This window comes from Manis javanica, chromosome 12, assembly GCF_040802235.1.
Source record: "Manis javanica isolate MJ-LG chromosome 12, MJ_LKY, whole genome shotgun sequence".
Classification (NCBI taxonomy): Eukaryota; Metazoa; Chordata; class Mammalia; order Pholidota; family Manidae; genus Manis; species Manis javanica.
In genome coordinates, this window is record NC_133167.1 from 59,170,421 (window position 1) to 59,194,482 (window position 24,062).

Here is a 24,062-nt window from a genome sequence, read left to right on the forward strand (position 1 = left end):
GGCATCTCCCCTTTTATGTCTTTTTTGAATGGGTACATCCATTCCCTACCTCACTAAAAGATTTTCTGGAAACCATGCCTTTCAGATCACAGAGGGGGAGATATCTCTGTTGGTCTGTGATGCGATGCTATTCTTCATGTTAACTTCCAAAGTAAGAGAAGGCAGTCCAGAGTAGGCGAAGAAAGCTTACAGATCTTGTATTTAAAATAATACATTTTTTTCTTTAGAAAATCAATCATAATTCTAAGATGGAATCTTGTTCTTTGAGGTTAACTTTTAATCAATCCATGTTATGAGTTATTTTAGTTATCAGCTCTCTTAAGACTGAAAGTTTGATTGTACTGGAAGTCTAGACTGAAGTGCAGGCTGAAGAGGAATTAGGAACTGTGTTTAGGGGCTTTTGAAATCATGATGAGAAAGAGAAAAGGACAAACTTAGTTAGTCTTTTTCACCCAATAAGAGGTAGCCAGGACATGATCTCCTTGGAGGAATTAGAAAGCCCATTGTGAAGTGCCAGAAAGTCTAATCCAAGACTTTGCTCTTTCATCCAGCCCAGCTCAGCCCACATGAGGCCAGTTGAGCAATCTTCCTTTCCACCCTATGCTCCTATACTTCTTACATTTCAGAAGACAGTAAGTGACACATGCTTGCCACCATTACTTAGTCTTTAACTGCCATGCCCATTGTGGCAATGCCCATTGTAAAATTATAAGCCCCTGTAGGAGTAAAACAGTCTAATCCTTCATTGAAATGCCTCTGAATAAAACTGACACATAAAGGAACTCAATGTTAAACAATGCTGTGTTTATTATTGTAAGAACCTTATACAAATTATAAAGTGGCTTTCCATGTTTATTTCTCGATAACAGTATATATTGGTAAAGAGGAAATAAAAGCAGTACATTAAACTTTAAAAATTTATATTTAACTTTGGTAGAAATTTTACCTTCAATTTTTTACACTATAATAACTTCCTTGGGAGTAATGTATCTTTAACATTAATAGAGGAAAATGAAGAATGGAAAAGCAAAATTATGTGGATCATTCACTGGAGTGTAAATAAAAATTTAGTTGCTTCTAAAGAATCAAAAGGTGGATAAATTTTATTTTAGAACAAGGACCAGAATGGCTAGAATGTTGAGTTCTTATAAGTATTAGTCTAATGAGAACTACAGGAGCAGAGATACCCCAGGCCATTTTTTAAAAAATATTTTGCTTCCTTTTTTAAGGACACATTAAAAATGACAATTAAAAAGTTTCTAACTCCTCTCCTTCTGGAATACAACCTGTACCACAATAATATTGTTGCATAACTTTGCAGTCCTCTTTTGTCTTAGTATTAAACAGGGTAGTGTTATAGCATTTTAGCTCATCTCTGTCCTATGTAATTTTAACAGTGAAATTAAATACATCCTTTCTGACTTGTTTCATTTTTAATTTAGGCTCACTTGGAGCTACTTTAGGAGACCATGATACTGGCCTTTGGTGCCTTTTGGGTCAGCTTTCATTAAAGTCAGTGCACTTTCTTGCCTTTGTATTCTTGCAAGGACGCTGATGCTAGTCATGCCAACGTCTATCCACCTCTGAGGTTTGCTGTAGGAAATACTGAAATTATCATAAAAATAAACTGTTATTCCCCAGGTTTTAAAGTATGTCGCCAAAACATGACTCAAAAGTGAGAATAGTTCCTGGAGTCCAATAGCTTTCGACTTACATACCCTGTATATGTATTGCGAACATTTTTTGCCCGGACTCAACAAGCAGGTACAAATGAATGACTGTGTAAAAGGGAAGAGCTTCATTGACCCATGGCTGGAAATAGCGAAAATATGTTTCTGTGCCATGCAGCCCTACTGTATGACTCAGGTCCTGGAATCAGCTCTACTTTAAATACACATTCATGTGAGCCCTAAATGGAGCTTTCCCATAAGAAGGCATGAATGCTGGGGTCTAAAGTCCACTAAATATTTTTATTGATCAACTTGAAGAGAACACATTAATATAGAAATATCCTATATCATGGAGTTGACCAATTGAATACAGAATGTGTTCTAATAGAATATGAGGTTTATTTTCCCTTGTTTTTGCTGTAGGCACAATGAAGTGGCTTAAAAAGATAAATAGGAACACATTTTTCCTTCTAGAATAGGCATGCTTTTGGCTAGTTATCCCTAGCTGTTGCAGTTTCATTGTTTGTGTTCAAAAGTTTAATTTCTATATTCCAGGCAATTCACAGAGATTAGCCACAGTTTAACAGACACACACAAAGCAATGGTTTTTTGTTTTTTGCTTTTTTTTTCCAGAAAGAATTCACTTGCTTACTTTTCTTAAAAACATCTTTCCCATTTCATTGAGGCAGATTTGGAAGTCAAACCAGAAACTTCAGGCTCTACTACGATGGCAAGCACTTTGTTGGGGAGAAGCGTTTTGAGTCCATCCACGATCTGGTGACTGATGGATTGATTACTCTCTATATTGAAACCAAGGCAGCAGAATACATTGCCAAGATGACGATAAACCCAATTTATGAGCACATAGGATACACAACCTTAAGCAGAGAGCCAGCATACCAAAAACATATGCCAGTCCTGAAAGAGACACATGATGAGAGAGAGTCTACAGGCCAGGATGGGGTATCAGAGAAAAGGGTAAGCTACCATGAAACCACACTTGTTCTTCTTCTGTTTGGGGTCCTTATAAGAAAACCATTATTGCCAGAAGAGATTATTACTTCTCCAGAGTGCTTTGAGAAGGATATGCATTTTCCTTAATGTCTAGTTTTTGTGGTGTTGAGCTTTGCATCTATCTAATTCTTGTTCAGTTAAAGTATGTCAGGTATATTTTTGTACTCCAGATTATTTCCTATTTTATCAGTTTCAGTTTTTAAAATATGTTGTGTAAATGGCCTCTAGTAAAGTATAGGGGTTTTGGTCAGAAGCATAACTTCTGGTAAAGAAAAGATGGCTATAACATAAGAAATTGAGAGTGTTGCATTATCAGTCAAAATTACTTTTTTGTTTTCATTAAACATAATTTACTTTCTAAATAATTCTTTTCATTAGAAAAATGATATATACCCATATTTTAAAAATATGTGATTAACATATCTATCAATAACTAAATGCTGTTTTAAGAATCAGTCTTGAGTAATAGGAGGAATGATCTCTTTATGGATTCTTAAGAAGTAATTGAATTAGAAAGACTTTGCTCTAATAATAAAAGACAGTTTTTTTCTAGACAATTTGTTATATTTTAGTGGTCATACATGTAGCTGAATATCAGAAGTTTTAATTCCTTGGCATTAAGATCATTTTATTTGAAAATTGTCCCTAGCTTCTGCTCTCAATCCCAAGGAAAAGAATGAGAGAATTTCCTAGTGTTTTGTGTTGTGTGAAATTTAGTTGGGGAAATTTTATATATTCTAAGTGGAATTGTATTTATTAATTCTTATATCTCTGAGAATCTTCAGTTGTCATATTAAAGAAATGCAGTATTGTATAGTGGTTTGATCTTGTATTCTGTCACCAAATAGATTTGTTTGCAAATTCCACCATTTTACCAATTGAGTGAGCTTTGGCAAGTTATGTAATTTTTCTGTGCTTTGATGTTCTTATTTGCAAAATTGTAATAGTAATCAAGTTGTTGTGAGGATGATAGTATGCATAAAGTAAACAAATGGTACTTGGCATCTAGTCAGCACTCAATTTGAGTTAAGTGGCAGTGTTATTACAACAGCCATATTACCTCAAAGCAGCATCCTAAAATACTTTCAGTTGTCTTAGAGTACTTAGGTAAAGAATGGAAATTTAAAATGTTCATTGTCCAGCCCAAATTTTAGTTTCTGGCAGATTTTACTTAGAGTAGCGTTTTGTGACTATAGAGAAACCAACATTTTAAATTACAGACTGTAGAAAATTTGTAGATAATGTTTTTTTATATACTTATATTTATTAGGAACCACAAATCTTTTTTGGAACTCACCAGAATTTTTTTTTTATTGAAGTATTGTTGATAACACAGTCTTATATTGGTTTCAAGTATACAACACAGTGATTCATAGTATTACCCATATTATTAAATATGGTAATATTTACCCATATTATTAAGTCCTCACCCCCACTAGTGTAGTTACTATCTGTCAATATAGGAAGATGTTACAGAATCATTGGCTATATTCTATAGCATGATATAATATATTCTCCATGCTACTGCTGTCCCCATGACCAACTTACTATGATTGAGAATTTTTGTGCCTCTTTATACCCCACCAACTCACTGCAACCCCTCCCCCATAGTAACTACCTTCTTAGTGTCTGAGTCTACTGCTGTTTTGTTTTATTTTAATATTCCACAAGTAAGTGAAATCATATGTTATTTGTCGTCTCTACCTGGCTTATTTCACTTAGCGTAATACCCTCTGGGTCCATCCATGTTGTTGCAAATGGCAGGATTTTTTTTATGGCTGAATAATATTCCATTGTGTTTATGTAGCACATCTTATTTATCCATTCAACTATTGATGGACACTTAAGATTGCTTCCATATCTTGGCTCTTGTAAATAATGCAGCAATGCATATATCTTTTTGAATCAGGGATTTTGTTTTCTTTGGGTAAATTCCTAGAAGTGGAATTACTGGATCATATGGTATTTCCATTTTTAGTGTTTTGAGGAACCTCTGTATTGCTTTCCACAGGGGCTATACCAATTTACATTCCCATCAACCATGTAGAAGGTTCCCTTTTCTCCACATCCTTGCCAACTCTTTGTTATTTAATGTCTTTTTGATAGTGGCCATTCTAACTGGTGTGAAGTAATATCTCTTTGTGGTTTTGATTTGCATTTCCCTGATGATTAACAATGTGGAACTTTTTTTCATGTGCTTGTTGGCCATCTCTATTTCTTCTTTGGAAAAGTGTCTATTCGGGTCCTCTACCCAATTTTTAATCAGGTTATTTGGGTGTGGTTTTTTTTGGTGTTGAAGGGTATGAGTTTTTTGTGTATTTTAGATGTTGACCCATTATTGGACAAATCATTTATGAATATATTCTCCCATACTGTGGGGTGCCTTTTTGTTTTGCTGATGGTGTCCTTTGCTGTACAGAAGCTTTTTAGTTTGATGTGGTCCCACTTGTTCATTTTTTATTTTGTTTCCCTTGCCCAAGAAATGTGTCTAGGAAAAAAATTGCTCATGCTTATGTTCAGGAGATTTTTGCCTATGTTTTGTTCTAGGAGTTTTATGGTTTCATGTCTTACATTTAGGTCTTTGATCCATTTTGAGTTTACTATTGTGTATGGAATTAGACAGTAATCCAGTTTCATTCTCTTGCATGTAGCTGTCCCATTTTCCCAACACCAGTTATTGAAGAGGCTATCTTTTCCCCACTGTATATTCATGGCTACTTTATCATATATAAATTGATCATATATGTGTGGGTTTATAGTTGGGTGCTCTATTCTGTTCCATTGATCTATGGGTCTGTTCTTGTGCCAGTACCATACTGTTTTGCTTACTGTAGCTTTGTAGTATAGCTTGGAGTCAGGGAGCATGATATCTCAAGCTTTGTTGTTCTTTCTCAGGATTACTTTGGCTATTCAGGGTCTTTTTTGGTTCCATATGAATTTTAGGATTATTCTACTTCATTGGAAAATAATACTGATATTTGGTAGGGAATTGCATTGAATCTGTAAATTCCTTTGGCAGGAGGGACATAACCAGAATTTAAAACCCTAAGTGCATGCTATATTTAATATTGTTCTTTTCAGTCTCTAATTTCCATTTTCTTACCTTCAGTTATTTCCCATTTGTGACATTTTTCAGTAATGCTTGTATTTAAATATATAATACTGAGAATGCATTTTATACAGGTGTGCTAGAATATGCTAAGAACATTTGTACAATGCTTTAAAAAATCTGTATAGATGAGTCTTTCAAAGTCAGTCAGCCTAAAGATAATCTTTGCTAACGTGTTTTGTATATATAATGTTTTCAACATCAAGGTGAGCTAAAGAGACTTAGCTATTAAATACTGGGCTCATCGTTTAACTTCGTAAGACCTTTGTCATCCTCCTACAAAGTGAAAATAATATTCACAGATGCAAGAGACTGAGGTAGATAATGCCTAGAAGACCCTTTTAGCTCTAGGATCCCTGACTTCTTATGTATTCTGGCAATATCACATATACATTACCTGCATGCTTTTGTGCTGATGGCCAGTGATAGCTGCATATAGTCAAGTAGGTGACACTGAAAAGTCCTTTTCTTTAGCAGTACATAATTAAGAATCATTTAAAAAGATAACTCTGCTATAAACTGCATGTATCTTAAATCTAATTGGCTTAAAATCTACTCACTCAAAAATAGATTTATTTTATTTACAGGTGTCATCCAGTGAGACAGGGATGATTACCTGTTCAACAGCTTAAAACATTGATTCCCTGTCACAGTGGATGACATTTGTTAGTAAAGACAATCATGTTTAATTGATTGTAAATACCTATTGATACAAGTAATAAATATTTTACTGGGTCCTAAATAACTAAAGCCCATCTTGCCCCCAACTCCTTTTCCTCAAAGACAAGAAGTGTTGGTTTTGCAGGAGTTAGTATGCTGTTGTGAAAGGTTACTGATGATGAAATTAAGATCTAAGTTCTGTTCTTGTTCTACTATAGAATTTGATTTTGTGTCACTTTGGGCAAACTGCCTCACTTCTGTGAGATGTATTTCCCCACCTTTAATAGGTCTTTAGACTGGATGATCTCCAAGATGTGGTCCTTATTATAGTCTGTGATCGATCCTTCAAGGAGTGTAGGTGTTACAGTAGAGAGCCTAACGGTGCTAGGAGTAGCGCCAAAGTGGGGTCCTAAAAGGTGAGATCTGAAAATAAAAAAGGTGAGATCTGATTTAGCTTATCTACCAACTAATTCTATGACTTAGGGACAATCCCCTAGCCTGTCTGGACTTAAGATTCTTCATACATAATATACAGGGTTTTCTACAAAGCATTAATTTTATAGGATTTTAGTAAAAAGTTGCTGCAGAAAGCATTCAAATAGGATTAATAAAAATTGAAAAATTTTTAAGAAATGTAACTATTGCTTTTCTGTAAGCTTCACTAATGGAATAACTGCATTATGACTCTCCACAAGTGCTCCCAAACTTATCTGAATCACCCCACTGATATTCAGAATATTTTATGAAAATAATGTTTCATGAAACCTCCTCTGAGCAATTTTGAACCAGATGATCTCTTAAACTCTTCCCTTGTTTTAAAGGTGAAGGATGAGAATTCCACTTGGTTTTTTTTTTTTTTGGTCCTTAAAGTGTTAAGTTGAACATATGACTTCTGAGCTTTGGTGGAAGGTTGGCAGGATGGTTTTATGACCATAAAAATGATATATATATATCATTGTTCTCATTATTTACATTGCTTCTCCAGCTTGAAATATCAATTAGAAACTAAAAACAATTTTTCAAAAAGTTTTGAGAGATAGTCATGAAGTTACAATGTCTTGAAAAGCCAGATTTCCTTCTCTTCTAAAATGGCTTAGCTTTAGCAGTCAAGGTTGGCCAAGAGCCCAACTTTTATTAGCTCTTTTAAAAAATTTATCTTGGAACTGTATTTAAATAGTTTCTTCTTCAAAGTAGTGACTGTAATATTTGTACTTCAACAGATACTGGACCAGTGACTGAATGCAATAGTTTTTAATGAAAATTTTATACTTACTAATAATATAATTTTAAACATTTCAAAACCAAGGTTTAGAAGAAGGCCTTGTAAAATTTTTAATGACATAAGCTATCAAATAAAATACATAATTTGCATTTCAGAAACCATACTATGAGTCAGAATTCTGAATCTGGCCAGAACCCCTTTACTTTTGGATTTAGTAATCTAGGCTCCAAACCTGTCTCCCATCATGACCTGTGTTGGCAAGCGTGTGCAAAATCAATTAGTTGATTTTTTGGAACTTCACCAAACTAAACCTGTGTGTGTGTGTGTGTGTGTGTGTGTGTGTGTGTGTGTGTGTGTGTGTGTAATTTTTCCTCCCCTGAAAATTTGGAATAATTTGAATATGTAATGCTTGGCATATTGTCATATTAACTTATTCTTAAAGAATTTCTTTTACATTTAAATATCTTTTTAAAGACTTCTTTGGGGATCACCAGACTGCATAAATACAGAAAAGCCTTGTGAAGTTTGAAGTTGAAATGTAAACAGAGCCAAGTGAAAAACTCCCATAATTACTAGAAGTCTTTGGGTAACTGTGTAATGACAGGGTTCTTTTCCCTTAGATAGCAAACAGAGCCCAGGCAGTCTTATGTGCAAATTGTCTTAGTCTCCCACAAAGTAACTCTTCTCAGTGTTTTTACTTTGCTTAAAAAATAGTGCATTATCTGTATCCCATATTCTGTAGTTCCGATATAGAAGACCCAGCACGAAGGCCATACTTAAACTTAATCCCTATAAAGGTGACAGTAGCAGAAGAATGGATAGCATGACCCAGTCTGCAGATAATCATGTTTGTTTTCTTGATTTTGTGCATTGCCACTCTTTTAAGCCTCTTTTTCTCCTTCCTTGTTCCTCCTTAAGCTGTGCTCCTCTTACTCTCCTTCTTACCCCTGCCTTTATCCACATTTATTCCCTCTGTCCCCTACTCAGTTCACATGCTCAAGTCTCCACTCTGACTTATTCCAGGTTAGGATCAGTTCACCCAGGGGTGACAGGACCTTAAAGAGCTGCCAGTTGTGCCCAGGGTGACTTATTTGCATAAAAAAAAGCCAATATATGCAATTTTAGTAATTTCTGAGGAAGACTACAACTTTCATACAGAATTTCTAATAGTGGGTCTATCTTCTGTAAACATCCTTCTTAAGAAATCAATAAAAATTAAAAACTACGTGGTCAGTATGTAAGTCCATATTAATCTATGTGGTCTTAAGCAAATCCTTAATCTTCCTGGGTCTCACATTGCCTCAGTCCCTAAAATGAGGACTATGAATTCCATTGCCATAGTGGTTATGAGTAGCAGTGAGATTTTGTGATGAATCTTCCCTGTACATGATGCATTAGTGCACTCTGGGATCAGAGCGATCGCCAGCCAGATCACTGACCATTCAGAGACCCTAGGACTGTTCCCCCAGCCATTACTAGAAACAGTAGTATGTTTATATTTCTCTTTGAGACCCATCTTTTTAGTGCTTGGACTGTCCTCTAAGTTCAAAGCAACTACAAAAGACACTTAACTGCTTCATCCAATAGAGTTTCTCTTTTCATAATACTGTAATACCTTTAATTATGTCTAATCAGGAAGTATGTGTCTTTGCCTAATAATGTGCTAATGACTTTGAAGGCTAAAATATGTTATTTTCCTATGGTATTTGCATTTTATTATTGACCACTATTTTAACTCTGCTTTCCCTGAATGTAAAAAACTAAAATCTCCTGTCTCTCTACCTGACAGTGAACTTTTATGGAAACTACACTCCATGTTGAGTCCATTAGGATTTCTCAAATTTCCCCTAACTTCTATGTCTACCTCTTTTCTTAACTCCTGCTGCGTAAACTTTTTCGTTCTTTTGCCTTAATTTCTTCACACTTCATTTTCTAAATAGTCTTTCTTGAGCTGTCTATATAAATACATTCTTATTGTTACTCAAAAGTTAGGTTGAAACTTTTGCAAGTTAAGAGCATGGCAGAAATTTCATCCCCATTTCTTCCTTACTCTCCATGAACTAACTCATCTATCAAAATCATTTGCATTTAATTCAGCATTAATGCATACTCCCTCTCTCTTTGTAAGGAAACAGGCTAGGCTCTAGAAGGGATAAAAGATGAAAAAGATATATGCCTTTCTTCAGAGAACTTACATGTTAATGTTTTCATTGTTTCTGCTTTATTTAATTAACACTTAGGCATCTTAATAGCAGGAGGCAAGCTACATGCATATATAACCTGTATTAGTAATACAGGAATTCAATAATATTAGGTTGGACTTAGTCTAATTTGAATTTGCTGGTATAATAGCCCAGTAGATCACAGAAAACATTTTTTTTTTATTTATTTTTTTTGAGAGGGCATCTCTCATATTTATTGATCAAATGGTTGTTAACAACAATAAAATTCAGTATAGGGGGGTCAATGCTCAATGTACAATCATTAATCCATCTCAAGCCTAATTCTCGTCAGTCTCCAATCTTCTGAAGCATAACGAACAAGTTCTTACATGGTGAACGAATTCTTACATAGTGAATAAATTCTTACATGGTGAACAGTACAAGGGCAGTCATCACAGAAACTTTCGGTTTTGATCACGCATTATGACCCATAAACAATCAGGTCAAATATGAATATTCATTTGATTTTTGTACTTGATTTATATGTTGATCCCACATTTCTCCCTCTATTATTATTATTATTTTTATTTTTAATAAAATGCTGAAGTGGTAGGTAGATGCAAGATAAAGGTAGAAAACATAGTTTAGTGCTGTAAGAGGGCAAATGTAGATGATCACATGATCAGGTGTGTGCCTATGGACTAAGTATTAATCCAGGCTAGACAAGGGCAGCAAGACATCCACGGATGCAGAAGATTCACAGAAAACATTTTTGTAGACAAAAACACTAATTTTTTTCAGTTGTGGATCAGAAATTAATATGACATTCTGGCATTCTACCCAGTTCAAGGTCTTAATCCCTCACTATTGTTTCACATCTGATTCAGTACCTTGAGTTTTACGTAAACAGTTGTTGACTAAATGAACAAACAAGTAAGTTAGTATATTTTATGAATTCAGCCAAACCCAAGGCCCTAATATAAACCAGTCCTGAGACTGAGAAGGAAAGGCATAGTAATTCAACTTGATTTTATACTCTCTATTTTTCCCTTTAAGTACTCAGAATCCTTACAGTGTCCCTGTGAGGAAGGGAGGGCCAGTCCTCGCTGCACAGATGTAGCATTTGAGGCACAGAAAAATTGTCTTAATGACAAGAAATTGTTTGTGAAGGGTGGTAGCTAGTGCACCTCTTTAGAGATAAAGAGAAGCCAGATTGCAGAGTGGCATCTCCCCAAACTCATGGCTGTCTGTCATGTGTTGGGACAGTGTAGACCCACCAAAGAATCTCATGCTGATTAAAGATAAGTCAAACAGAGTCCAGGAATTTATATGTGGGACTCTCATCTGTCCTTGCATCTTATGACCACTAAAAGGATTAGTAATTGAGAGCCGTTAGAGAAAACCAGATGGAAATAGGAAGATGGAAGGTAAATTTGAGTTCCTCGGCTCCAAATAGCCAGCCAACGGAAGAGCACATTGTAATTTTCCAAGCCAGCTGCAGTTTGGAAGATTTCTGTATATGGGCCAATTAACAAATAAAATAACTCTTAAATTACCAGTTTGAGGGTTGGAAAAGGAAGCTATCAGAAATTCTTACACCATTGCTATTTCGGAGTCTTTAGCATTTTGGTGGGGAAATAATCATTGGTGGCAAGATCCCCATCCATTTAACCTTGTGAAACAAATCAATTCTGGTGGCTTTAGGAATGTGATAGCATTTTGAGGTCCAAAGCAAGCTGAGACTATCAGGCAATCACCTGGCCTTCCCATGTTGCACACAAATTAACTTCGTGGGCATTTCTTAGAATCCGCTGTCCAGTTTCAGTAAATCCTTACATTAGCTCTCATACTCAGTGATGTAAACTGTAATTCTAATCTTATGCTTTTTGCTCCATCATGTTTCCCCTTTATACTTGGAGTCGTTTCTCTGTCCCCCTAACATTTGGACCTCTCAGAGTTATGCCCTGAGCCTTTCCTTCGGCACGTTATAAAAACTTAATTGTTTTTATAATTATAATTGTTTTATAATTTCTATAAATTAGCCCTTAACCCTTCTTGGGTCTCCTTCAAGTTACTACAATTGGGCAGAAATGCTCTAAAGCTGAGCATTTATTGCAAAAATAGATTCACTATGAAATTATAGACTTTAATAACAACTACTAATCGTGCCCTGCTTGTCTCCTTTGAAGTGTGCTGCTACATTATTTTTACTGTGATTTGTTCAGTCACATGAATCAAACCAGGTTACATAACTCTTATTTCCTTAACTTCTGTAACTATCTATAAATTCGCTAAATGCTCTAGTTCCTGTTTACCTCGTTTACTTGATTAAATTTTATATCTCATACATCTTAAACATTTTCCTAGATAATTTCTATGTTACTGTAACTTGTACTTATTTACCAGCAATGTTTGATAAAAGGTTACCACTGCTATGAAATTTCCCTCCAGAAGCAGAAGCATTTATACAAGCTGCAGATTGTTTAGCACCATCGTAAGAGATGTACACTTCCCTTCCTTTCACCCACTCAACAGGAAGGGATCCCAGTTGTAGGTATAGTTTGCTTAATGACTGTAGAATGACTTTGGGCTGCTGCCGAAGTTCATAGTGAGGAAAAAACTGTACTCCTCTATCCCTTGAGAAAGTTCTGTTTTTTCTTGTAATGTGGAAACTGCAATGAGCCCATATCTTTTTATAGGGTTATTTTCCAAGAATTTTTTAATAAGTCAACTTTACCGAAGCATAATTTACATAGAGTAAAATGGACTGGAATAGGCACACAGTTACATGTACAGTTTGATGAGCTTTGGTAAACGTATATTGCCTGTGTAGCCACCACTACATCAGATACAGAACATTTCGTTACTCCAGAAAGTTCCCTAGTGCCCCTTTGTAGAAAATCCCACCCCTACTTCCTGCCCTAGGGCAACCACTGATTAGATTTCTATCAGGACAAGAATTTTTTTTTAAGTGTTGATATGACCAATGACATCCTATTTAACTTTTTAGTTTTTCATATTTGTAGCGCTCTTTACCTTCATTTTTTTCTCTTTTTATCTATTGTAAGTACTTCATCTTAGTATCTTTAAATATCTACCTTCCTTTTCTCTGATTTTAGAGTAAAATTTCACTGGTCATTTTTTTTAGTGAGATATGAGTAACAAAGAAATTACTGGTGTGTAGTAGTGATTACAAGGCACTGTAATTTGTTGAAGGTTTCAATCCTCACTATAGACTCTCCACTTTTCAATCTGTAATAAGGACTTTTATACATTTGGGTGCACAATGAAAGATGATTCGTAGGTTTAGGAAGGAAGATCTTCTCTGCTCTGCTGAGATCTTGGACCTGGACCAGGTGCACTCAGCCAGCCCTCCTTTAATAACTGCTGTCCCCTTGCCCTTCTTCTCTGGACTGGAATAGGTCCCACAGCAGGTGTTAGTCTCAGTCAAAGTTGATAGGAAAGTAGAGTGTTCCCTACTCTGTGAATGTGAACTGTACCACATGTCACAGTGAGAGATACTACCATTTCTGCTCCCCCATCCCAGTCTCCTCAGAGGGGAAAAGGCATTCTTGGCAGTGGTATGATTCCAGAATTCCCTGTGGAACACCACGAAAGCTTTTTTGAGACAACTAAGGCACTTAGATTTTTCTTCCTGCATTTCTGAAACATGCAGATGCAACCCACTCAGGAGTCCTATAGACTAGTGTTCTCCCCTGCTCAGTCCCAGGTAGAGAATAACATTCGCTTGTGAAATAAGCTCATATGGGTGAACTATGGACTGCAGAAAAGTTCTGGAGAGGTGGTTATAAATTCATCTGTCTCCCTCAGAAAAGCCTATTGGAATGTGAATGAATGAGGGGAATTTTAATATAAGCAGAACCTTGACTTCACTCTGATTTCTTAACAAACAGATTAAATTATTTGCATATTAATCTTAGCAATGAATTTCAATATAGTTGGACTAGAGCAGGTCCTCTGGGGATCTGGAACTGCTCCCTAAGCAGGCAAGTCTCAGGGCCTCAAAACCTCTTCTTGGGACGCTCTCTTGGGACTTTGCATAATTTGTTGGCCACATTGTGGAGGTCTAGTGTTTCCTCAGGTGAGGAGGAAGGGGAATAGTGGTGGCGAGGAGAGCACCACCTTGTGAAAGTAGTAGAGAATTGTAGAAATGTTTTATTTTTACTGGCTAGCTTACCATGTTACACCAATATGTATAAGGTAGTATTTGTGAAGAAGTCCAATCATATTGCCTACAACTGCTCTTAAATTTAAAAAATGAATTGTGTTGATACATCTAATTAAGAGTTTTTCCTGAGTCTTGAAGAAATATATGTTCTTTGTAAAATATATGAAAAGTATGAAGTAAAAAAAAGAAAGGAGAGGGGATTACTTACAACCCCACCATCCAAAGACAACTGTTAACATTTTGATTGATTTTCTTCAAGACTTAAACATTAATTATTTGAAACTTTTATATTCTTACTGTACAAATAAATCATGTTATTTAAAAAAATAAACAATAACATTAAAATCACACCAAGTCCCACTATTGATGGATAATATAATCAATAATATTCTGTTCTTTATCCTTCTAGAGTTTATGTGTGTAAGAGAGAAAGAGAACACGTTTCTTATATAAACTATTTTGTATTTGCTTTATTGGCTGTTAGGTTATAAAAAAACATTTCTACATGAATAAATGTATTTCTGCTGTATCATTTTAAATGTCTGTTTAATATTTCAAAAGGTTCATATATAATAGTTATTTAGCCACTCCGTTAATATATTTTTTCATTCATTTTATAAATATTTATGAAGTATCCAATTTGGTACCAGGATGAAAGAGGACAATCATGGATCTTCTCATGAAGCTAATTTTCTGTCTTGTATACCCAGAATATTAAAAAGAAATTTAAAGATTATCCTCACTTTAAATGATGAAGAAATTGGGGTACAGAGAGAAAAACTCTTTTTCCCAGGAAGTTTGTGCTTAGCTGATTGGCAAGCAGTGCTCTTTTTCCTGAATGCTGTCCATGCTTTTTGGATCTTCCTTGAGTAATCTTTTTTTTTCTTTTTTTTGCCATCATTAATGTACAATTACATGAAGAACACTATGCTTACCAAGCTCCCCCGTTCACCAAGTCCCCCCCACAAACCCCCATTACAGTAACTGTCCGTCAGCGTAGTAAAATGCTGTAGAATCACTACTTGTCTTCTCTGTGTTATACAGCCCTCCCAGGGCCCCCCCCACCACATTATACATGCTAATCATAATGCCACCTTTCTTTGTCCCTGCCCTTATCCCTCCCTTCGCACCCATCCTCCCCAGTCCCTTTCCCTTTGGTAACTGTTAGTCCATTCATGGGTTCTGTGATTCTGCTGCTGTTTTGTTCCTTCAGTTTTTCTTTGTTCTTATACTCCACATACGAGTGAAATCATTTGGTACTTGTCTTTCTCCGCCTGGCTTATTTCACTGAGCATAATACCCTCTAGTTCCATCCATGTTGTTGCAAATGGTAGGATTTGTTTTCTTCTTATGGCTGAATAATATTCCATTGTGTATCTGTACCACATCTTCTTTATCCATTCATCTACTGATGGACACTTAGGTTGCTTCCATTTCTTGGCTATTGTAAATAGTGCTGCGATAAACATAGGGGTGCAGCTGTTTTTTTTCAAACTGGGCTGCTGCATTCTTAAGGTAAATGTCTAGAAGTGGAATTCCTGGGTCAAATAATATTTCTATTTTGAGCTTTTTGAGGAACCTCCATACTGCTTTCCACAATGGTTGAACTAGTTTACATTCCCACCAGCAGTGTAGGAGGGTTCCCCTTTCTCCACAACCTCACCAACATTTGTTGTTGTCTGTCTTTTGGATAGTGGCAATCCTTACTAGTGTGAGGTTATATCTCATTGTGGTTTTAATTTGCATTTCTCATGATTAGTGATGTGGAGTATCTTTTCCTGTGTCTGTTGGCCATCTGAATTTCTTCTTTGGAGAACTGTCTATTCAGCTCCTCTGCCTATTTTTTAATTGGATTATTTGCTTTTTGTTTGTTGAGGTACATGAGCTCTTTATGTATTTTGGATGTCAACTCTTTATCGGATCTGTCATTTATGAATATATTCTCCCATACTGTAGGATAGCTTTTTGTTCTATCAATGTTCCTTTGCTGTACAGAAGCCTTTCAGCTTGATATAGTCCCACTTGTTCATTTTTGCTTTTGTTTCCCTTGCCCAGGGAGATATGTTCATGAAGAAGTCGCTCATGTTTGTCTAAGAGATTTTTGCCTATGTTTTTTTCTAAGAGTTTTATGGTTTCATGACTTATGTTCAAGTGTTTGATCCATTTCGAATTTACTGTTGTGTGTGAGGTTAGACAATGATCCAGTTTCATTCTCTTACATGTAGCTGTCCAGTTTTGTCAGCACCATCTGTTGAAGAGACTGTCGTTTCCCCACTGTATGTCCGTGGCTCCTTTATCGTATATTAATTGACCATATATGTTTGGGTTAATGTTTGGAGTCTCTAATCTGTTCCACTGGTCTGTTGCTCTGTTCTTGTGTCAGTACCAAATTGTCTTCATTACTGTGGGTTTGTTGTAGAGCTTGAAGTTGGGGAGCGAGATCCCCCTACTTTACTCTTCCTTCTCAGGATTGCTTTGGCTATTTGGGGTCTTTTGTGGTTCCATATGAATTTTTGAACTATTTGTTCCAGGTCATTGAAGAATGCTGTTGGTAATTTGATAGGGATTTTAGCAAATCTGTATATTGCTTTGGGCAGGATGGCCATTTTGACAATATTAATTCTTCCTCGCCAGAAGCATGGGATGAGTTTCCATTTGTTAGTGTCCTCTTTAATTTGTCTTAGGAGCATCTTATAGTTTTCAGGGTATAGGTCTTTCACTTCCTTGGTTATGTTTATTCTTAGGTATTTTATTCTTTTTGATGCTTTTGTGAATGGAATTGTTTTCCTGATTTCTCTTTCTACTGATTCATTGTTAGTGTATAGGAAAGCCACAGATTTCTGTGTGTTAATTTTGTATCCTGCAACTTTGATGAATTCCGATATTTGTTTTAGTACTTTTGGAGTGGAGTCTTTAGGGTTTTTTTATGTGCAGTATCATGTCATCTGCAAATAGTGACAGTTTAATTTCTTACCAATCTGGATTCCTTGTATTTCTTTGTTTTTTGTCTAATTGCTACAGCTAGGACCTCTAGTACTATGTTAAATAACAGTGGGGAGAGTGGGCATCGCTGTCTTGTACCCAATCTCAGAGGAAAAGTTTTCAGGTTCTTGCTGTTCAGTATGATGTTGGCTGTGGGTTTATCATATATGGCCTTTATTATGTTGAGGTACTTGCCCTCTATGTCCATTTTGTTGAGAGTTTTTATCATGAATGGATGTTGAATTTTGTTGAATGCTTTTTCAGCATCTATGGAGATGATCGTGTGATTTTTGTCCTTTTTGTTTATGTGGTGGATGATGTTGATGGATTTTCAAATGTTGTACCATCCTTGCATCCCTGGGATGAATCCTACTTGGTCATGGTGTATTTTTTAATTCAGTTTGCTAATATTTTGTTGAGTATTTTTGCATGGGATGAGTTATCATTTGTTAATATCCTCTAAGTCTATGTTCATCAGGGATATTGTTCTGTAGTTTCCTTTTTTGGTGGAGTCTTTGCCTGGTTTAGGTATTAGGACGATGTTGGCTTCATAGAATGAGTTTGGGAGGATTCCCTCCTCTTCTATTTTTTGGAAAACTTTAAGGAGAATGGGTATTATGTCTTCTCTATATGTCTGATAAAATTCCGAGTTAAATCCATCTGGCCCGGGGATTTTGTTCTTGGGTAGTTTTTTCATTATCGCTTCAATTTCATTGCTCGTAATTGGTTTGTTTAGATTTTGTGTTTCTTCCTTGGTCAGTCTTGGAAAGTTGTATTTTTCTAGGAAATTGTCCATTTTTTCTAGGTTTTCCTGCTTGTTAGCATATAGGTTTTCATAGTATACTCTAATAATTCTTTGTATTTCTGTGGGGACCGTCCTGATTTTTCCTTTCTCGTTTCTGAATCTCTTGATGTGTGTTGATTCTCTTTTTCTCTTAATAAGTCTGGCTAGAGGCTTATCTACTTTGTTTATTTTCTCAAAGAACCACCTCTTGGTTTCGTTGATTTTTTTCTATTGTTTTATTCTTCTCAATTTTATTTATTTCTTCTCTGATCTTTATTATATATCCCTCCTTCTGCTGACTTTAGGCCTCATTTGTTCTTCTTTTTCCAATTTCGATAATTGTGACGTTAGACTATTCATTTGGGATTGTTCTTCTTTAAATATGCCTGGATTGCTATATACTTTCCTCTTAAGACTGCTTTTGCTGCATTCCACAGAAGTTGGGGCTTTGTGGTGGTGTTGTCATTTGTTTCCATATATTGCTTGATCTCTATTTGGTCATTGATCCATTGATTATTTAGGAGTGTGTTGTTAAGCCTCCATGTGTTTGTGGGCTTTTTTGTTTTCTTTGTACAATTTATTTCTAGTTTTATACCTTTGTGGTCTGAAAAGTTGGTTGGTAGGATTTCAATCTTTTTTAATTTACTGAGGCTCTTTTTGTGGCCTAGTATATGGTCTATCCTGGGGAATGTTCCATGTGCACTTAAGAAGAATGTGTATCCTGTTGCTTTTGGATGTAGAGTTTTATAGATGTCTATTAAGTTCATCTGTTCTAGTGTGTTGTTCAGTGCCTCTGTGTCCTTACTTATTTTCTGTCTGGTGGATCTATTGCTTTGAGTGAGTGGTGTGTTGACGTCTCCCAAAATGAATGCATTGCATTCTGTTTCCTCCTTTAATTCTGTTAGTATTTGTTTCACATATGCTTGTGCTCCTGTATTGGGTGCATATATATTTATAATGGTTATATCCTCTTGTTGGACTGACCCCTTTATCATTATTTAATGTCCTTCTTTATCTCTTCTGATTTTCTTGTTTTGAAGTCTATTTTGTCTGATACTAGTACTGCGACACCTGCTTTTTTCTCCCTGTTGTTTGCATGAAATATCGTTTTCCATCCCTTGACTTTTAGTCTGTGCATGTCTTTGGGTTTGAGGTGAGTCTCTTTTAAGCAGCATATAGATGGGTCTTGCTTTTTTATCCATTCTATTACTATGTGTCTTTTGATTGGTATATTCAGTCCATTTACATTTATGGTGATTATTGAAAGATACGTTCTTATTGCCATTGCAGGCTTTAGGTTCGTGGTTACCAAAGGTTCAAGGTTAGCTTCCTTACTATCTTACTGTCTAACTTAACTCGCTTATTGAGCTATTATAAACACTGTCTGATGATTCTTTATTTCTCTCCCTTCTTATTCTTCCTCCTCCATTCTTTATATGTTTGGTGTTTTATTCTGTGCTCTTTTGTGTTTCCTTTGACTGCTTTTGTGGGTAGTTGATTTTATTTTTTGCCTTTAGTTAGTATTTGGTTGGTCTGCTTTCTTTGTTGTGATTCTATTTTCTCTGATGACATCTATTTAGCCTTAGGAGAGCTTCAATCTAGAGCAGTCCCTCTAAAATACCCTGTAGAGGTAGTTTGTGGAAGGCAAATTCCCTTGACTTTTGCTTGCTGGGAATTGTTTAATCCCTCCTTCATGTTTAAATAACAGTCATGCTGGATACAGTATTCCTAGTTCAAGGCCCTTCTGTTTCATTGCATTAAATATATCATGCCATTCTCTTCTGGCCTGTAAGGTTTCTGTTGAGAAATCTGATGATAACCTGATGGGTTTCCCTTTGTAGGTGACCTTTTTTCTCTCTCTGGCTGCCTTTAATACTCTGTCCTTGTCCTTGATCGTTGCCATTTTAATTATTCTGTGTCTTGGTGTTGTCCTCTTTTTGTCCCTTCTGTTGGGAGTTCTGTGTGCTGAATGTAGTCTGAACGACTATCTCCCTCCCCAGCTTGGGGATGTTTTCAGCAGTTATTTCTTCAACGACACTTTCTATCCATTTTTCTCTCTCTTCTTCTTCTGGTACCCCTGTAATGCAAATAGTGTTCCATTTGGATTGGTCACACAGTTCTCTCAATATTGTTTCATTCCTGGAGATCCTTTTATCTCTCTCTGTGTCAGCTTCTCTGTGTTTCCTGTTCTCTGATTTCTATTCCATTAACGGCCTCTTGCACCTCGTCCAGTCTGCTCTTAAGTCCTTCCAGAGATTGTTTTATTTCTGTAGTCTCCCTCTGTACTTGCTCCTTTAGCTCTTGCATATTTCTCTGCAGATCCAGCACCATGGTTATGACCTTTATTTTGAATTCTTTTTTGGGGAGATTGGATAGGTCTATCTCCCCAGGCCCTCTCTCAGGGGTTGTCTGGCCTATTTTGGACTGGACTAAAATCTTTCTTCTGCCTTTTCATGGTGATAGAGGTAGCTGTAGGTAGGTAGTGCATGTGTCAGCTGGGAGAACAAAGTCCTTTCCTGCTTGTCGGTCGCCTTCCCTTCTGCGCTGCCTGTGTTGGTTACCTGCACTCCTGGAGCAGCATCTGGATTAATCCCCTAAACTGCTGTGGGTGCGGTCTCCGTCATAGTAGCACAGAGCCCTGCAGGGAGTGGCAGGCACACCAGGTGCACTCCCCTGCGAAAGTGGTGCCCCTGCCGAGCAGCTGTGTGCCAGCAGCAGCCTTTGGGTCTGGCCCCAGTCGACTGTGCGCCAGGCTAAGATTCGGGGCGGCTGCTGGGGGCGCGACTGCTCCTGGGCTGCTCCTCCGCCACCGCCACCGGCTCCCGCGGGCCACTCCCAGGCCCCTCTGGCTTCACCACTGCCTGCGTGTGCAGGCTGCACTCAGGCCCCTCTGGCGCTGCCGCAGGTATGCCCAGGCTGCTCCCGTACCCCTCTGGTGCCGCTGCTGCTCGCACACGTGGGCCACTCCCAGGCTGCTTGGTCGCCATCACTGCAGGCTCGCACGGGCCTCTCCCCCTCCCCTCTGGTGCTGCCCGCGCACGTGCTGCTTCCGGGCCCCTCTGGCGCTACCGCCGCCAGCACACACAGGCTGCTCCCGGGCCTCCCTGGCACTGCTGCCACCAGTGTGCATGGGCCACTCCCAGGCCACTCGGTCACCGCCGCTGTGGGCTCTCACAGGCCGCTCCCTGTCACCTGTGGCGCCACCGCCGCGGGCTCACGTAGGCTGCCCTGTTGCCGCCAGTGTTGGCTTATGTGGGCTGGTCCTGGGCTGCTCGGGCACTGCCACCGCCACCCGCTCATGCAGGCCAGTCTTGGGCTGCTCGGCTGCTGCCGCCTCTGGCTCATGTGGTCTACTCCTGGGCCCCTGTGGCACTGCTGCACCCAGTGCGTGCTGCTGCTCTTCCACTACTGGGCCAGTGTGTCGGAGTCTGCACCAGTTGGGGGAATGACTGGCAGGCTGCTTATCACTGTGAAGGGCTTCAGAGCTGCGCTGCCACCCAGGGGGATAGGTCGCCTAGAGTTCCCCGGATTCCCAGGTGCTGGGGTGCCTGTGTCAGGACAACTTCGTCCAGCTGTGAGGTCCCTGTCCCTTTGAGACTTGCAAAAAGCACTTGCTTTTCTTTTGTCTCAGGGGTGCCAGTTGCAGGGACCTTCCCACAGGTTTTGCTTTTCCATTTCTCTAATATCCAGCACCCTTTGCACCTTGTGTCTGCGCTCCCAGTGTAATTTCTAGAGCTGGTTGTTTAGCAGTCTTTTGCTTTCACTCCCTCTCCACTCCGACTCCTTTCTTCCCGCCGGGTTTTGGGGTAGGGGAGCATTCGGGTCCCGCCGGGCCACGGCTTGTTTCTGACCCCCTTCGTGTGATGCTGAGTTCTTGCAGATGTAGATGTAGCCTGACTGTTGTACTGTATCCACTGGTCTCTCTTTTAGTAATAGTTGTATTTGTTGTATTTTCAAAAGTATATATGTTTTTGGGAGGAGATTTCCACTGAACTACTCATGCCACCATCTTTGCTCCCTTCCTTTAAGTAATCTTTTTTTAAAAACATTAAGTAAAAATGTTTCTTTGGCTTAGTTCAGATTAGTGTAATTCAGATTATTCTAGAGTCATTTTAATAAATTTCCTAAATTCGGAATTTTGTTTATTGATAAATAGCCTTTTCAAATAAAGGATTTGTTTCTAGCATGTTTAATTCCCTAAATATTTCTTTAGGAATAAAAATAACCAGAAATTTAACTTTATAAGTTAATTAACTTTAGGGATAAGTTAAAAGCATATATAATTGTTTTTCTTGAACTAGTCTGTATTGTAAAATATACAAAACTTTTACATGAGAGAAACATATTTCTGAATTTTTTGAATATAAAAAGCTGTACATTAGCATCATATGTAATAGCCAAGCTTGTCTACTCTTCAGAGTTAACCAATTCCAAGTTAATGAAGTCTTATGAGGGGAAAGTATTTCTATCATTTCCATCTGCCATGTGTGCAGGGGGCTTAACTGAAACTATTATCTACACCAGAACCATTTTTGCTATCTTGTAGACATAACATTCTAATTACCACTCATTTCAAGGTGAATTGCGAATTCCCTTTGTATGCTTTACAGATAAAACTCCCAAAATGCTTTTGCCTAGCTAATGAATATGACAGCTACTTTATTTGGAAGCAGTCTTCATAATTATTTTGTAGTAGGTGATTTTTTTCATATATGTTTTTTAATTCATAGTGATACTAAATTGTAAACAAGTGTTTTAAATTTTAAATACTTTGGTTTCGTGCAAAAATATTCTAAACTTTTAAGATAAATGGATTTTTCTCTCTGTAGGGCAGAATATTTAATAGGAACTTTAACATTTCATCTGATGTTAAGACTTGTAAAAGAATTCCTATAGCCATATATGCTAGTGTTTGGTCATATTTTGGAGCATCCCATAGGATCTGGTTCAAATGTCTCTATCCATTTCCTTTCCTTAATTTCTTATTTTTTGAGGTTTTGTTTAATTGCTTATTTTATGATACTCATTTTCTATAAAGAAGTACCTTTATTCCTGAAATAGAAGCACTTCAGAAAGAGCTTTAATTATCATCATATATCCTATTTATGCAGCCATTCCCACACACATTCCAAAACAACCATTTTTTTATTGGTCATCTCCTTGGGACAGTAGAACTGGATCCTTGTCTTATGACTTTAACTAATGGTGTTTCTTGAAGTATGTCATTAACTTCTCTGGTTAAATGTAAAATGAAGGACTCAGCATCCTAAATGACATTCTTATCCCTTCTAGCTGTCATCATTTACAACCCATAAGTTTTCTTTGCTAACCCTCAAGAGGTTTTTCACACTTAAGGTTCTTTACTTCTGAGAACTTACAATTCTAATAGTTTAGAGTGACTGAAAACATGCAGATTAAAATATGGACTTGTCTCTGCTACTGACTAGGACAGTACGTTTTTGAGCCAGTGACATAATTTCCTTTGGCTTCAGGAAATTGAAAGTCTCTTCTAGCTGCCCAATATGCATTTCTATGGGCTATAAAACTAAGAATAATAATAGAAATAACTTTTATTGAGCCTTCATACATCAGAAAGTGTGCTAAGTACTTTACCAGGTTATATCTCCTTTAATGTTAATAGCAATCCTTCTGATGGTAGGTATTACGACGACATGGCTATCTTGTGGGTTGATAGGCTTATGGAGAGTTATCAAGGGATTTGAGAGGTGCATTTTAACAGTACATTTTTTATTTTTAAAAATGAAATCACAGAGGACCACCAGACCCTTCCACCAAGTGCCCTTCAGTGTCATGGCAGAGACTGAACATTGGACTCTGTTAGTATTTAGACAAGTGGATCACTGCATTTTGAGTGATTAGATTCCTCAAAAGTGAAAAGTTAAAACACCATGAAATTTGTCCAAAGGAAGTTGAAGTGGTTCATGTGGGCCCTTTACCCACTGAGGCCCATCACTGTAGAACTGTGGCTCTTATGCTCAGTGTTTGAAACAAACTCTTAACACGTTAAAAGAATAAAGAATTCCAATTTGCAGAATAAGAAAAGCTATGACTATTGAATTTTTTAATATAAAAAAAGAAACAAAATATCCTTCCCCATAGTATAATTTAGTTCTGTAATGGTTACTTCTGCCAAGTTGTACCCTCACGTCTTTTATCTCTAAATCCCACAGAAACGTACAAATCCAAATGGTTTTGTTCCTCTCATAGAAACAACAAAACAAAAACAAAAGTAAATAAGAAAGGATTTTA

The 24,062-nt window shown here is 37.2% G+C and overlaps 1 protein-coding gene across 5 annotated transcripts in view; it reads left to right on the plus strand.

Annotated features, from left to right (window-relative positions):
• The window catches only part of CHN1 (chimerin 1), a 224,245-nt gene that overhangs the window by 119,795 nt on the left and 80,388 nt on the right, over window positions 1–24,062 (plus strand). For all 5 annotated transcript variants that reach the window (XM_037020643.2, XM_037020642.2, XM_037020641.2 and 2 more), the window contains one exon: window positions 2,360–2,648. In XM_037020643.2, coding sequence (XP_036876538.1) covers window positions 2,360–2,648 — 289 coding nt within the window. The remainder of the gene's footprint in view (window positions 1–2,359; window positions 2,649–24,062) is intronic.